The 15,547-nt window shown below is 38.1% G+C and overlaps 1 protein-coding gene across 2 annotated transcripts in view; it reads right to left on the bottom strand.

The window, feature by feature from the left end:
• The window catches only part of LOC132163502 (uncharacterized), a 30,919-nt gene that overhangs the window by 2,002 nt on the left and 13,370 nt on the right, over positions 1-15,547 (bottom strand). For both annotated transcript variants that reach the window (XM_059573811.1, XM_059573812.1), the window contains 12 exons: positions 13,461-13,580; positions 12,857-12,885; positions 12,631-12,763; positions 11,428-12,006; positions 10,209-10,756; positions 10,033-10,096; positions 9,799-9,901; positions 9,441-9,613; positions 8,427-8,552; positions 7,569-7,639; positions 4,426-4,488; positions 1,012-1,084 (listed from right to left, as the gene is read on the bottom strand). In XM_059573811.1, coding sequence (XP_059429794.1) covers positions 1,012-1,084; positions 4,426-4,488; positions 7,569-7,639; positions 8,427-8,552; positions 9,441-9,613; positions 9,799-9,901; positions 10,033-10,096; positions 10,209-10,756; positions 11,428-12,006; positions 12,631-12,763; positions 12,857-12,885; positions 13,461-13,580 — 2,082 coding nt within the window. The remainder of the gene's footprint in view (positions 1-1,011; positions 1,085-4,425; positions 4,489-7,568; positions 7,640-8,426; positions 8,553-9,440; positions 9,614-9,798; positions 9,902-10,032; positions 10,097-10,208; positions 10,757-11,427; positions 12,007-12,630; positions 12,764-12,856; positions 12,886-13,460; positions 13,581-15,547) is intronic.

Genomic DNA, 15,547 nt, shown 5'->3' with positions numbered 1-15,547 from the left:
TGAGAGACAGCAAAAAGATGCATAAATTTTTTCTTCGATCAGTAGATCTGGAGCTGTTTGGGAGTTTTTGCTGCATGGGTCTCCTTCCATTGGGGCTGAATAGGGTGTAGAAAGTCTGGTTTGTTCATGCGTAGGGTTGTTTTGAATTTTTCTATGAATTTGGGACTTTCGGCCTTCCATGGGAGTGCTGGTTTTTTGAAAATTTGGGACAAGGTTGACTCATTTATTGGTTTTTGGAATTCTTTTTGTGGTTCTGGATGAATCTGATCTTGTTAGATTTGTATGCTCCAGCTTGAGGGGGGAGTGTTAGCGTTTAGCTCAAGGGTTTTTTATTTTTTATTTTTTTTTAATGAGGAACCCCTCCAAGGCAGAGCCACTTCATGTACTCACCCCTATTAGGTAAACCTCAAACCCATGTAAAGCACTCCCTCTACACAGATCAGGTAATACTCCGACTTTGTCGGTGGGCTGGCCTCAAAGAATTGTTTACACCCAAGGGGATTTGAACTTTAGACCTTATGGACTACCACAAACACCAAAGCTCTTACCACTTGAGCCAACCCCTCGGGGTAAGGGTATTCTTATAATCATATTATATTTATCCTAAATAAATATGTGCAACGGTGAAGGACTTGAATGTACAGTCCTATACCTTTTCTAAACATTCTCTCTCTTCTCTTCTTCCCGCTCTTTTAAGACTTTACAATTCAACTCACTCCACTCCTTGCTTACAGAGAGAGGACATGCCATTTTGGAAGACCATGATCTTATATTGGAGCAACTTTCTTGGGAAATAAACAAGGAAACTCTAGAGGCTGGAATAGCATAAGAGTATAAGCATGGCACATGAGAAGAAAGACAACGATGATCAAGAAAGAAAATAACAGGTTGGATAACAGGTTGGATTATTCATTAGCAATTCCTATCAACAAGGACAAATTTTGAGGTGAAAAATTTCTGATTCTTTGAAATTAATGGTGGTGCCTTCCAAAATTCACTGCCAACCATTACCTCTTTGTTGATTTCCCCATGAGCGAGTCTTGTTTTATAGTGCTTGAATTCGCCCAACAATAGATCAACATACCTGTTGATACAACTCACTTCAGAACGCTAGTCAACTGGTAGTGGTTTTCATATAAACAAGGAGAGAAGAAAAATATTGAAGAGATTATTATTGTCAATACTAGAAATAATTATGATAATAAAAACAACAATAATAAAGATATTACTCATTATCTTCAAAATTTGTAAACAGTAACAGCAATAACACCAAAAGAGGGTTGTTTAAGGTTAAATATTTCTATTGTTCCTTGGTTTGTAGTGAAGGCTAACAATTCCCTTGGAAGAGTGCTTGACGGACTAAGGCTTCCTTGAGGGCGGCCTTTTTTGATTGATAGGCGGTTTTTGATTGATAGGCGGCTGTAGGTAAGATCCTTACCATGGATAACCTCAAGAAGCAACATGTCATTGTGGAGGACAAATGTTGCATGTCCCAGAGGAATGGGAAGTTCATGGATTATCGTCTTCTTTATTGTGACGTGGCTTATGCCTTTTAGATTGCCTTTTTCATTCATTTTGGATTGTCTTGGATTATGCCTAAACGTGTAGTCGACCTATATGCTTGTTAGTTAACTACTGGCAGTACATGGAGTGTTGCTATGTAAAAAATGGTGTTTGCGTGCCTTTTATGGTGTTTATAGAGGAAAAGGAATGACATGTTTTGAGGGCCGTCAGACGACTTTATGGAGATTAAATCATTTTTCTTTAAAACTTTGTATTTTTTGACAGCTGCTTATGTTTCTCTTTTTAACAATTAATTATAGTGATTTCTTTATTATTTTTGCTCCCTCTAGTTAGGTGCTTTCTCTTCTAGTTAGATGCTTCCTCTTATATACTTCATGTGTACTTGGGGGGTGCCTTTACACTTTTAATGATATTTGTCAATTACTTAAAAATAAAAATAAAAATAAAAATCCTCCTGATGCCTCTCTCAAACCCAAATACGACCAATCCACTTGATTACAGCCCCATAAACTATGAGCCACTTCCCTAGTAATAACCTCCATTTGTCTCTTGCAAATAAACAATATCTGCTTTCCACCCCATTAGAAGCCTTCTAAACCCCATCTTTTTCTCCTTATTTCAGGCTTCTCACATTTCATGATATAATCTTAGATTTCATAATGACCATTTTCCACCCCTCCCCTTGCCTGTCACTCTATGAGATTGACCTCCCTTGACATCATAATTCACTTAACACCAATCACTTTAATTCACAGTTTCCTCTATTACCTAATTTCTCACTCAAATCTGAAACACTACCCACACCACTTTGACGTCGTCGACTAGCTTCAATAGCATTCACAGTTTTCTCTATTACCTAATTTCTCACTCAAATCTGAAACACTACCCACACCACTTTGATGTCGACTAGCTTCAATAGCATTGAACAAAGCCATAAGTTGATCCTCAACCTTCGCATGACAATCCAACCACGACCAAAAAAAATTACCCTCTGAACCACCCAATCTGAAGACACCGAATAAGATCCCCTCCTTGTTCCCCAATTGCAGCAAGTGGGTGAATATCCAGCATGACACTTCCCCTACTTTCTTCTTATGTACAAATCACCACAGCCAAAGAAGGATCAGACACATCCCCACAATATAATCTACCTTTATTACCCTCAAAGCCCCCTTTCCCCACCCCATTCTCAAGTGCCAGGGAGTTCCAAGAAACAAAATTCAAGATGGGTATTGTAATCCGTTGTCCACCTACCACCTGATACAAATTTTGGTTACCCAAAACAGATTAAACCCCATGCTATAAGAAACTCTCCAGGAACATCCCCACTTCCAATGACCTATTCACCCCCAAACCATTCATTTCACTGATATGAGCAGACCCTCATCCGAGCTACTCCCATGTATCACCAAACCACCCTCCTGCTGTTGAACTTCTTCCCCACCCGCCTCAAACAGTATTTTGTTCCTATCTGTGCAACATCCAAACACATCCGAGTGATTAACTCCTTTCCCTCCCTCCCCCCTCAAACATAATTTTGTTCCTGTCTGTACACCCAGACTCCTCCTGCGGTTTAACTCCTTCCTGGCCCACCTCAAACATAACTTTGTTATGTTCAGTTATACCTTTTGAACACTTTCCAACAACTCCCGAGCTAATCATAATTTCAGCATCACATCCCTTCCCGTCAATACCAAACAGTTTTTCATTCATGTCTGTGCAACACCCAAACATTGAAACGGTTTCTTTTGACTTCTGAACAATTTCCAAGCTTGGCAAAACTTCATTATCAATTCTTTCCATTCCGCTACCAAATAATAGCTCTTTGGTCTTTTCTGAGCAAGACCCACTTGCTCCGACAACTATTATCGTTGCCTTCGGAGCTGTCGCCAGGGTCCCCCAATAACCCCTTCCTCTGCTACTTCACCACTCACATCTACCGTTCTAACATCTACTGGAGCACTTTCTTTTGTACCAATCTTTCTAGCATCTAGCCTTAACTAACGGTTGAAACCGCCTTTGATACACTGCCCCGCATAATGGATCAACCCCTTTTTTTCTCACATCAACCGGGATTTGTCTTCAAAGCTTACCATCATCTTTTAGCCTGACTGGAACAGGCTGGTTGTTCCTCTTCTCCTATGGGTTTCGACCCTTCTGTCCCTTTGGGCTCATAATTCCTATCCGCCACATAAAACTAATCTTTGTTATGTTTCCCCCCAAATTTTTTTATGAAACTAAGGAAATATAACGAAGGATACACTTACGTAAGCACCCAGAACTTATATAACCTTTACATCCTAACGTCCCAATTTACAGACAAAGTTGCCCACAATTGGAAATTGGTTCTTATTCTAGTTTTTCACAACATTCACACCACTATATTTTGTCTCGCATTCCTTCACTAAAGTTTCTCTTTGGATTTCATGGGCCATAGGAATCCAAAGCGTTAGGCACCCTTGCAAGAGCAGTGAGTGGGAACCCCCTATCAAGCAAGAACAAAGTAGTTCTACCCATAGTGGAGTCACCATTGATTCTAATTATTACAGCAAATGAGTCTATCAAAGAAAAGGATCCCATGATCATGAACGATCATATCTATCATTATTATGCAATTGCAAGTTTGTGTGTGAAGAGCATATCCGATTATGTCAATCACTAATTTCTTGGGTGTATCCCAAAAAGAGCATTGCATACATAAGTAACAAATATATATACAGCTTAATGTTATTAATGTCGGTGTTTGATGAAAATCAAAAGTGTGAAAAAAAATTATATGTATGTATAGACAAAAGGACAAAAAATAAAACAAGAAAACAAACCCATTATGCTCTAGTCCAAGCTAAAAAAATTATATGTATGTATAGATAGAAGGACAAAAAATAAAACAAGAAAACAAACCCATTATGCTCTAGTCCAAGCTCTTTCACTTCCCATTTAGCATTGGCAATTCGATCAACATACCTGCAACACGTAGTTATCCATTAAAGAATTGCTCATAATAACCTAAAAAAGGGTTTGCTAGTTTACAAAAACAGCCTCTTTAATGGCAAGAATGGGCAATACCACAAATCCGATGGGACTATATCAAAATCATTTCAGAAATCACAGCCACAATGGTGAGGGGAGAAAGTAGAGACTAAGATGAGAGAGATAACATTTGCATTCAGCCTACCAGTATTATGCAACAAAGATTCATCATCGTTCTTCACAACTTTTTACTTTTGATTGGAACTTCCATTTTTCATCTTTTTTTTTTTTTATTTTTATTTTTTTTTTTTTTATTTTTATAAGTAATAATGCATTAAAGAGCACAGAGGGGTGCAACCCATTTTTCATCTTAAACAGAGGATTTGCCTAAGAATTAGATCAGTCAGGTTGGAGCTTCATAAGAAATCTTTAGAGGTTTTTTTTTATAAGTAAAGAGAAATTTTATTAAAGTGTAAGGCGCTACCAAGTACATGGGCAATATACAACAGGAAGCACCCAAAAGAAAGCGAGCACAAGAAAGACCCAAACCAAACAGAACCCACCCAAGAAAATCCCACTAAACACCAAAAGCTCTCAAACCCGAAAGCCACAAACACCAACGGTCCTTAAACCCGAAACCCACACAAAGCACTCAACATTAAAAAACGTGAGCCTTGCCTTTCCCACGCCTAGAGGATGCGCCTGTAGTATCATAATTTATGGAGCATTCTAGGTTCAGAAGCTCTCTTCTACCTCTAAGATTAGAGTGAGCACCCTTAACCTCCTGAGAAGAGAGCCACAGTCTGATCCTTATTCCCCTCACACGAAACTCCCACCACATGACAAATATTCTCAACACAAAATAGAGCCTAGTCCAAAGGAGTGACAGCGGGAAAGTCTCCACAAGGGAGGGGAAATCCCCATCCTCCCCCATCATCCCTCACAACCAGCGCTAACAACAAAACCGGCACGGTCGACTAACAACACCTCCCTTATCCATCACTTCCGGTGAGGACTGAGAATGGACCAGCTCAGTTGAACAGCCACGAGCCCCAACAGAGGAACTCAACTTGAGAAACCCCCTCTGGAGAATACCCGTCACCGGAGGGTTTTCTGGACAACAACACGCAATCGTCAGGCTGTGGTAACCTCTGACAAGGTATGGGACGTGATCTTAACAGACGGCAAAGAGAGCAAGCTCAGGCCGAAATCCAAAGGAACAACAGGTGGAGCATTGAGCACCAAAACTGCCTTGGCGATCAGGCTATAATCCATCTTCAAAAACCGATTGTCCTTCAACTTTCAGTTGCTGGCCATAACTCAGAATCTGGATGCATCTTAGAGCCCTGATTAGTTGCAGCATCCAACCATCTCTGATCACCAAATTCAGCAGTTGCAAGCCCTGTAGATATGCTAATGCAGATGATTCTGCATCACATTATTTCCACTCACTTTTTAAAAAGACTCAACCTTGTGCACGCTGCAAGGTCCCAGTTATCTCAGGTTTGGATTTCCTCTTATGTGCCTTGTTTTCCTAGTTCCAAGCAATTTCAAAGTTTTTTGTCAGTTTTACATTTTTTTTAGTAAGCAACACATGTTACTTACCAATCTTCTTTTTTATTTTTTTTTATTATTATTTTTTTTTTCATAAAAGAGTACTTGTTAAATAAAGAAAACAAGTAATGTGGGTGTACTTTTTTTCCTCAAGAGCAGCTTCAATTGAAACTTCAAAAGAACGACAAAATTTAAAGGTGAATTGACCCTGGAAATTTCCTATAGCATATATCTCATGAAGTTCTAAGAAACATTGCTTTAACCAACTTCCCATTGAGCTCCACACCATTTAACACACAACGTCCTATCATGCCAAAGCAGATAACAAAAAGCAGAACTGCACCACTCTCATGACGACCAAACCTCTATCCGATAAGAATAAACCTCCATAACAGTCTCAGGCATCACCTAAAGCAATCCAAACAAAGACCACAACTTGCTTGCCAGTGTACAATGTAGCAGGAGATGGTCAATTGTCTCAACACTACTCCTAGACATACACCACTAAGCAACTATAATTTTTCCTCACATCCTAAGGTTGCCAACTGTCAAAATCTTACAGAAAGCAGCTGTCCACCCAAAAACGATTAAGCTATTTTTCGTGGAACCTTCACACGCCAGAATGATTTTTCCAAGCTACAGCCCCCCTCAAAGTCCCTCACAGAAAGAACTACCCCCATACTTCCCATCTGTAGAAAGCTCCCATTAAATCCTATGGCCAATTCAAAGAGAAATGCTAGGGGTATTAACTCTTTTACTAACAGAGGCATATTACACTGATGTATAACCCATTCATTGGAGAAAAACAGAACAATTAATTAAGATAAATGTAACAAATACCAATGAATGAGTTACACATCAATTTAGTAAGCCTCTGTTAGTAAAAGAGTTGGTACCCCTATTATTTTTCCAACTCAAATCAAAGGAGAATTAGAACAATTCAAACAAGAACCAAAACTGATTCCAACTCCCCATCCTGAAAAGATCAAACGAGTGTAACATTCCAGGTGTTGAACTTCCACTCTGGTCATTCCTAGTTGCGACTTCCCAAACAAAAGATCCTTCCCAATCATCTGCAATTAGAAATACGGCCAGAAACCTATCTTCGAAGTAACTCACCACACCAAATGTTTCCCAAAACCAAATCTTAGCACCATCCCCAACATAGAAATAAACAAACCTGGAGAAGGCTCTTCAGTTTGAGAATACATTGAAACCATTATTTGGATTACGGCTTTGCTGAGTGGAGGGGCCAAAGCTACCATTCAAAAGGTCAACTCCAGGTAGAAAGTGAAGCTTGAAATGATCAAATATTAGCCTCCTACTATGTTTGAAAATATCCCAATACTCAAAATCACAGGATACAGTATAGAAACAACAAAAATCCACCATTTTAGATGCAAAAATGCAATCCATGAACAGCAGAAGCAAAATACAGATGTAGATGGCAAATCTATAAGGCTGTACAGAGATTTCTTCAACTAAAATACAATGTGAACAGCAATATATTTTCTTCTTACCCATTAATGTGGAGAAGTAGTTTAGCTGTTGTCCTATGAATGTGCTCTACAAGAACTGGCACAGCATCCACCTGATAAAAGTTACATTTAAAACTATTTTTAGTAATAGTATATGCAGTTTTTTTTTTTTTTTTTTGCTATAAAAGCAATGAAAGCCAAAAACATCTCACACAAGTAGATGAAAACAATATAAATGCGGGAAACAACATGAATTACTATTCTAAAACAAAACCATAAGTTCAATATTGGTCCTCCTGAGCAACTTTACTCACTAATGAGAAAACGTGAAGAGCAATCAGCAAAAGGAAAAAAATAATCAGCAGAAAAAATAGAATACGGGGAGGGGGAGGGGGAGAGAGAGAGAGACCAGATTTTCCAAAAACAGGTTATATGAACAAAAATTCAGGCTACACAACGATTGTGAAGACTATTTATCATCATTCTCAAAAATCAATGCTCCAAAGCATGCGTGTTACCTAAGAGGCTTTGTCTTCAACTAAAACTATACAACCTAAATATAAATGAACCTCAACATGAAAGACACAAATAAACAGAATAGCATGTCCACTTTAGTGTATGTATTGTGTGTGCACATGCATGTGCGTACATATGTAGGTGACTCTCCAAACAGACAGAACTTCATCTAACTGGTACTGTTGAATAAGTTATGAGATGGAGGCACAGAGTTTTATCATTTTCTCTATTAATAAAATATTCCAATAGCCTTACTAGCCCAAAATTTCATCGAGTATTTAATTATATTTAACCAGAACTGAAATTCACATCAATTTTTGTAATTTCACAAACCACCATAACAAATATCGAATGCTCCAAGAGATCTTCACGGAAGAAACATACCAGGTGAACATAAAAATCTTCAACTACAGTTGCATTATTTTGCAGAAGCATCAATTGGAGATGAGCTTTAGATCTATGCAATATTCGAGCAACAAGAGATAAAGTATCAGCGCCTGCACATCTTTCCTGTAACATAATGGTCATATTATTTGTAGGCAGACATGTAATACAAATGGCTTCAGTTGTAATTTAAGTAACCAAATACACTACCAAGCATATGGATGAGGAAGCATTATAAGCACTTCTTTCCTGTAAAATAATGGTCATATTATTTGTACGCTGACATGTATCACAAATGGCTTCAGTCATATTTTAAGTACCCAAATACACTGTGCCAAGCATATGGATGAGGAAGCATTATAGTTTAACCACTTGAGAAAAACAAACCTTTTGAATTTGATAACAAGTTGAGGTCAACTAAACATATTACAAACTGGTCATTTTGAATTTTTTTCACGGCATGGTTCACACTTGAAAACCAGATACATTTTTCCATTGTGACCATTTTCTGTGACCACCTCTTCAGTCACCTTTGTTAACAATAGAAGCAGAAGCAGTTCACCAATGTACTGGAGTGGTAATTTTGACTAAAACAAACTACTGTAATGCTCTTAGCCAGGCATACACACAAACCAGAGATGAACCAGGAACCTTGTGAAAATTTTGGACAGAAGCATACTCATGCTCCATCTACATAAGAATTCTAGGATTCAAAATTGTGCATTCACTCAATCACTTTTTGTAATTATTTGCATCTGTAGAATGTCAACTTGAAAATGACCCAATTTCTCCCATAATCTCTTTATGAAGAGATTACATTTCTCCACAAGTTCCCTTGAGCAGAAAGATGAGCAAAGCTCCCCTAAAGGGTGTAACTCTGAGAAACCACATTCCAAATTGCTTTGGTAATTCTCAATAACATGAAGATAATTATGAGAATGGGAAATTCTTGCAAAGTACATGATCATTCTCCTGAAATGAGTACATTTTTATTTTAGACATTTGCATGAATACCTTGAGACCAGAAGATGTTCCTGGAAAGTGACCATGACTTGTACTAGGAGGACTTGAAGGTGTAACATCCGCATGCGTAAATGATGTATTCAAGGATGTGCTTGAAGAGGACTGGGGTTTTATCCACTGGTCACAATCTTGTGTAATTCTGGATAAGGCTGTTTTTAGTCGATCTGAGCATCACAGATGATATTAGGTCTTTAAGTATGTTTCAGTTGAAACTGGAAATAGATCTACTCCAGTCATATTGATATTTGATCACAAAACCAAACCAGAAAATAAAGATGACGAATTAAAGAATGAACCAATAAAACAATTTATGATAGGATGGTAGAAATTGATAGAACAAATTACTTACAATTAAGAGAATCAGTTAAGCCTTTTCCATTTGAACTGGGGTTTTGCTGACCAAATGTTTCAAATACAAAATAGAAAAAAACCCCAAACAACTGGCATATCCCCTGCAACAATGTACTAAATCAGGAAAAACAATTTAGAGAAAAATTGCAAGCATTACCAAGCTTTTCATCAATAAGCTTAACAAATACAGGCAATGAAGCAAACAGGGTAAATGTCAGAGAGAAGATCATACCTTGAAAAACTCTATATTGACTATTTCTAATTTCTGCATAAGCCTTGCATATTTATCCATCGACCTAATAGGTAAAAATTTACATATAACTTAATGCAACCATACAGAAAAGCATAATAAAAACTATAATGCCTGAGGAAGTGTTCCTTTTTTTCAATATCAATAGAGTATTTCACCTAAGAAGACAAATCGAGGATCCCGTTTGGGCTGTAATCTCATCGTCTTTCCAATTTGAAGGGTTACTTTTTGGAAGATTAGGTTTGGAAATTCGACTAGGAAGTTGACTGTCCTCATCAATAAAGTCTGCAAGAAGGTCTTCGTTTTCATCTTCGGAAATAGAATTAGAGCTGTTCTTATGATTTACATCACTCTTTCGTGTAGAGAACTTGTCACCATGATAATTGTCACTAATATTTCCATCAAATTCACTGAAGGTGGCCCCATTAAGTAGGGAAGAAGTATGACCTTCTTTGGAAGTGTACGTAATTTTTAGCAAAAATGGGTTTCCACTTTTAAGCCAGTGTAAAAATCCACTCTTCTTCACACTGGTATCAACTAAGCTTGCTGATTTATCAGAAGGAGACATCCTGGCATTACCAGAGTTGCCAATAGATGGAACTATTAGGGGTGCTCCATCACCAAGAAGCCCAGGAAAACTAATTACTTGTACTGTATCTGGTGGCAATTGAAGCCAGTTTTCCTTTTCCAAAACCATTTTAAGTGCCTGGAAGACAAACAAAACAATAAATGTTACCATATGGGTTGTGTTCTTCAGAGTACTAAGGCTGAATTTGGGCCAGAAACAGAACTAAATAATAAATGAGCAACAATTAGCAAAGAGTTGGTGCCATAGAAAGGAAGACAAAACTTTGTTACTTCACCCAAAAAAGAAAGACAAATGTGAAAATTTATTCTTTACTGAAGCAGATACGTATTTACCATTTTTTTAATCTTATCACCATCTGTTAACAGTTTCTCACCAAGTCCATGCAGACAGATTCAAAAGCATTGTTTATCCATAACATACTGGCACCTGACGAATGTCCAAAAATCTAGTGCTCAAAAAACTGTTTCACAGCCACTAAGAAGTTCATTCTTCAAATGGCAGTCACAGAGAAAACCTCTCCTGATATTCTTGAAATCCCAAAATGCTAAAAGAGTATTAATTTGATGCATTCACTACTAAGTGAAATTAACTTCGAGGATTAAGAATGAATTATCAGAAGATTCAAACTTTAAGGAATCAAATGTATTGTGTGCATTGTATGGATAAAGTTTGTATCCTATCTCACAAGGCATGACATTTACTGTGTTTAGCATGCAGTGCCAAACAAACAAATCTAGCAGCATGATATGAAACAATGTAGAGAACAAGAGCTACTAAAGGAAACTTACATAAATATTTTGCCGATGAAATGCTACAAAATAGTTTTCACATACGACCTTCAACTTCTGCCTGAACTCAACCGCCTCAACTCCACAGAAGGCTTCCCCAGCCAAGATGAAGACATTCAGATCTTCATAATTCTTCAAAAATTGGTGAATGCTAGTTGAACAAACAGCAGCAGAAGAAAGCAATACAGATATACGACTAGTTGTCAGCTGCCAAAGATTCTTGCGTCCTCGTTGAAGGGTTTGTGAAACAAATGCTGTAGCATCTTTCCGCAGTTGATACCATGGAGATCCACTACTAGATGTTGTACCATCATCCTTCCTAGACTCGGCTGTATTTCGAGATTCTAAACTAGCCAAAGCAGTAGTTCCAGTGGTCTCAACTGAACAGCTGGTGGTTGTAGATTCCTCCCTAGATGAACCAGGCATTCTGTCTGCAGATGCAGATTCACAGAGAGAGCCATTCTCTCCTAGGGAATTGCAAGAATATCTTGTATCAGAATCAATTTCTTGAACCTCTCCCGAACTCCAAGGGATGTCTTTTTCTCTCAGCTTAGTATTTGAATCTTGGCTTGCTGAATCCTGAAACAGAGATGTAAAAGTGTCAACTAAAGTAGAAAGAAAATGGAGGATCACAGGAAAGACCACATATGCTGATAATTTTAACTATCAGTAACAATGGCATACATGCATATATGTAATTCATAAGCAGCTAAAGGAAGCATCCGAAGACCAATAATTTTTCAACCAAGGAAAAGTATTCTCATTCATGTTGAAAGTGCTGCAAGGACAAGAAAAATGCCAAAATGAATGTAGGAAAATATGGCTGCAATAAAGCTCAATAGCCAGCAACATTTCAAGTAGCCAACCGGCATTATTTAACGTAAGGTTTCATGGCCTTGAGAACAAATTTATCCACACAAAAAATATGCCAGATTGTTTCATGTTGTATTTGGGAAGGCAAATTCAAAGTAATTCTACAAAGTATAATCTTATCACATTGCATAACTTTTTGGAACAAGATCTCAAATAAGGAGGAAAACAGGTTCAGAAGTACTTAAGTTAACCAGCTGAGAGTAGACAAGCATTAACCTAGTTGTATGTATAAAGAGGAAGAACAAAGAATAGAAACCAAAACAGCAAAAAAATTAAACAAGAAATAACCAAATTATATACTGAATCAAGTAATAGGAATTGGAGTTTTACCTTATCATCCAGTTGGAAGCCCATAATTTCATAGTAAGAACACATCAACCGAAAAAGGACTGCTAGTGTAGTTAACAAACACTGCCTAAACTTAGATTCAGGTATCCGCAGGCATAGATCACTGTAGGTAAGTCTGAAATACAAATGAAAAAAATTAGGCAGCATATAAAAAGTATGAGATGATGTTACAACATTAATAAAGGGCTTTAAATGTGTAAATGCATACCTAGTATTTTGCATGTGTACTTCCTGATCCTGTGAAGGACAATTAATCATCAAGATAAATATTTCCTTTAATAAAACAGCGAAGGAAACAATGCCAAAGAGTAACAAAAGAAAACAATGACATGTAAAAGTACTCCTTTTATTTTTTCGCATATCCAAGTTATAGCCTCCAGTGCACATATTCAAAGAAAACAATTATTTCAGTTAAATTTTATACATATGTCCATATAACTAAAGCAGGGTCGAGAACACCCTAACAATGCAGCTTTTCCCATATGTTCATATAAAGAGGTTCCTTATGTAAAGAATTACAACATGAAACATGGCCAGAGGGCATCAAGATATAGTAGGATATAACAATCTTTAATTAGTCACCAAGGATACCATGCAGACTGTAACATCTACCAAGCCAAGAGATAGAGAAAAATTAAAAAACAAAAACAAAAACAAAAACAAAAACAAGAACAAAACAAAAAAAAAAACAAAATGTAAATTATGTAGCCATTAATTAACAATAATGCAGAGGTATCTCTCATTTCTTCTCTTTGCTGGTACTTACAGCAACACAGTCCATGGACGGTTATATCTTAATTATGTCAGCATACCTCTTGCACAATATTCTTCAATACAGAGTGTGTTTCTGACAGAACCTCCTGCATAAAGAAGCTCTGTAACTTTTCAGCAAGACCAGATACATCCCCAATTAGTGCGTAAGCATCAACCACCTGCGGAGCATTGTAAATTTGTAATAATCTGTCAACCTAACAAAAATTTGCACAGAACTGTAGAATAATAGTATTTAGTCCTTCCAGTGTTCCTTGAATATAATCAGAATAATAATGCTGATTGCAAAGTACTCTTTGCATGTATTTCATTTATCATAACCGCATGATGAAGCAGGTGATCCGAATATCTGATGAAGATGCAGTTGCAATGACAATATTGAAAATGGAGAAGTCCACTCTATATGGAAGAGGTGAGTTGGAAGCAAAAATCTAAGGCCTTGTGGTTAAGGGAGGGCGATGTGGCGTCCCACATCGCCTGGGTATGGAGATAAAGATTTGCTTATATATATACTTACACCATTAATGACAACAACGCGTTTTAAAGCCGTGATGGTCATGATCTCATTAGAACTCCACAGTCAAGTGTGCTTCTGCGAGAATAGTATCAAAATGGGTGACCTACTGCGAAGTCTGGTCCAGGGGAGCCAAAAGCGGACAATATTGTGTCATTGGGGGTGGGGCGTTACAAATGGTATCAAAGCCATTACCCAGCTTAAGATGGGGGGAGCGTGCACAAGCCCATGGGGGTCGCCAACGAGTACTCGCTGGGACGCCAAAAATGGGATGATCCCATGAGGGTCGCCAACAAAGACACTGGGTTCCAAGAGGGAATGATTGTGGCATCCCACATCGCCTGGGTATGAAAATGGAGATGTGCTTATATGTATACTTACACCCTTAATGAAAACACCGTGTTTTAAAGGCGTGATGATCATGATCCCATCAGAACTCCACAGTTAAGTGTGCTTCTACGATAGTAGTACCAGGATGTGTGACCTACTAGAAGTCTGGTCCGAGGGAGCCAAAAGCGAACAATATTGTTTGTCATTGGGGGTGGAGCGTTACAGGCAACCAATGCACAAAATATTTCTACCGAATGGCCAATTCTAATAGAAGAAATAACTTCATCAAATCCTTGCTACTTGATTGTACAATTTCTACCAACTGGGTGGGTTCAGCGAGTACATTGTGCAATTTTATAATCACTTGTATAATAAGCAATTAAGGAAGCAGCCTAAGTCAGATTGTTGATGAGGTGGAGGCCAATTGGTTGGAGAAAGCATTGGGGGAAGGGGAGGTTGTTAAAGCTATGAAGAGTGGAAGAAAGCCATAAGAGTAGTCGCCAGGACTTGGGGCCTTATTACCTGGTCCAAGGTGTGTTATCCAACTTTTTAGGGGGTTTGGGGATTCTAAATTTGTTCGTGTTCAGTCGTGCTCTTTTGGAGAAGTGGTTATAGCGTTAACCTTCTGAGAGTGAGGCCTTGTGGAGATTGGTAGCAAATCTTAAATATCGTAGTCAATGGGGTGGGTGATGCTCAATGGAGTCAATGCGTCATATGGGGAGGGGCTCTAGAAATTCATTAGGAGGGGTTGGGAGGAATTTTCTAGTTTTATTAGATTTGAGGTGGGGGACCAATTCAAGGTCAGTTTTTAGCATAACGTATGGTGTGGGGAGTTGCCCTTTAAGGGAGTGTATTTGGAGTTATTTTGCATTGTCTGCCTTAGGGATGCATCCGTGGAAGATCATCTTCAGTTCTCTAATGGTTCTCCTTAGTGGAATTTTAATTTTGTTAGAACGGCGCATGACTGACAGTTGAATTCTTTACTTCGTTATTCAATCAACTATATTCCATCATATTGAGATAGGATGGTGTAGACAAACTTTATTGGATCCCCTCCAAGAGATGCAGTTTGAGGTTAGTTCGTTCTATAATGTCTTAATCCCCATGATAGTACTCATTTCCCTTCCAGGTGTATTTGGAGTAAGGCCCCTTTGAGAGTGGCTTTCTTTGCTTAATCGACTGCTTTTGGTAAGATCCTCACTTTGTATAACTTAAAGAAGCGGATGGTTGATTGGCGTTGGGAAACCTTTGATCATCTTTTACTCCATTGCGAGTTAGATAGTG

The sequence above is a fragment of the Corylus avellana genome, chromosome ca10 (genome assembly GCF_901000735.1).
Source record: "Corylus avellana chromosome ca10, CavTom2PMs-1.0".
NCBI lineage: Eukaryota > Viridiplantae > Streptophyta > Magnoliopsida > Fagales > Betulaceae > Corylus > Corylus avellana.
This window is presented reverse-complemented; position numbering and strand designations above follow the sequence as displayed.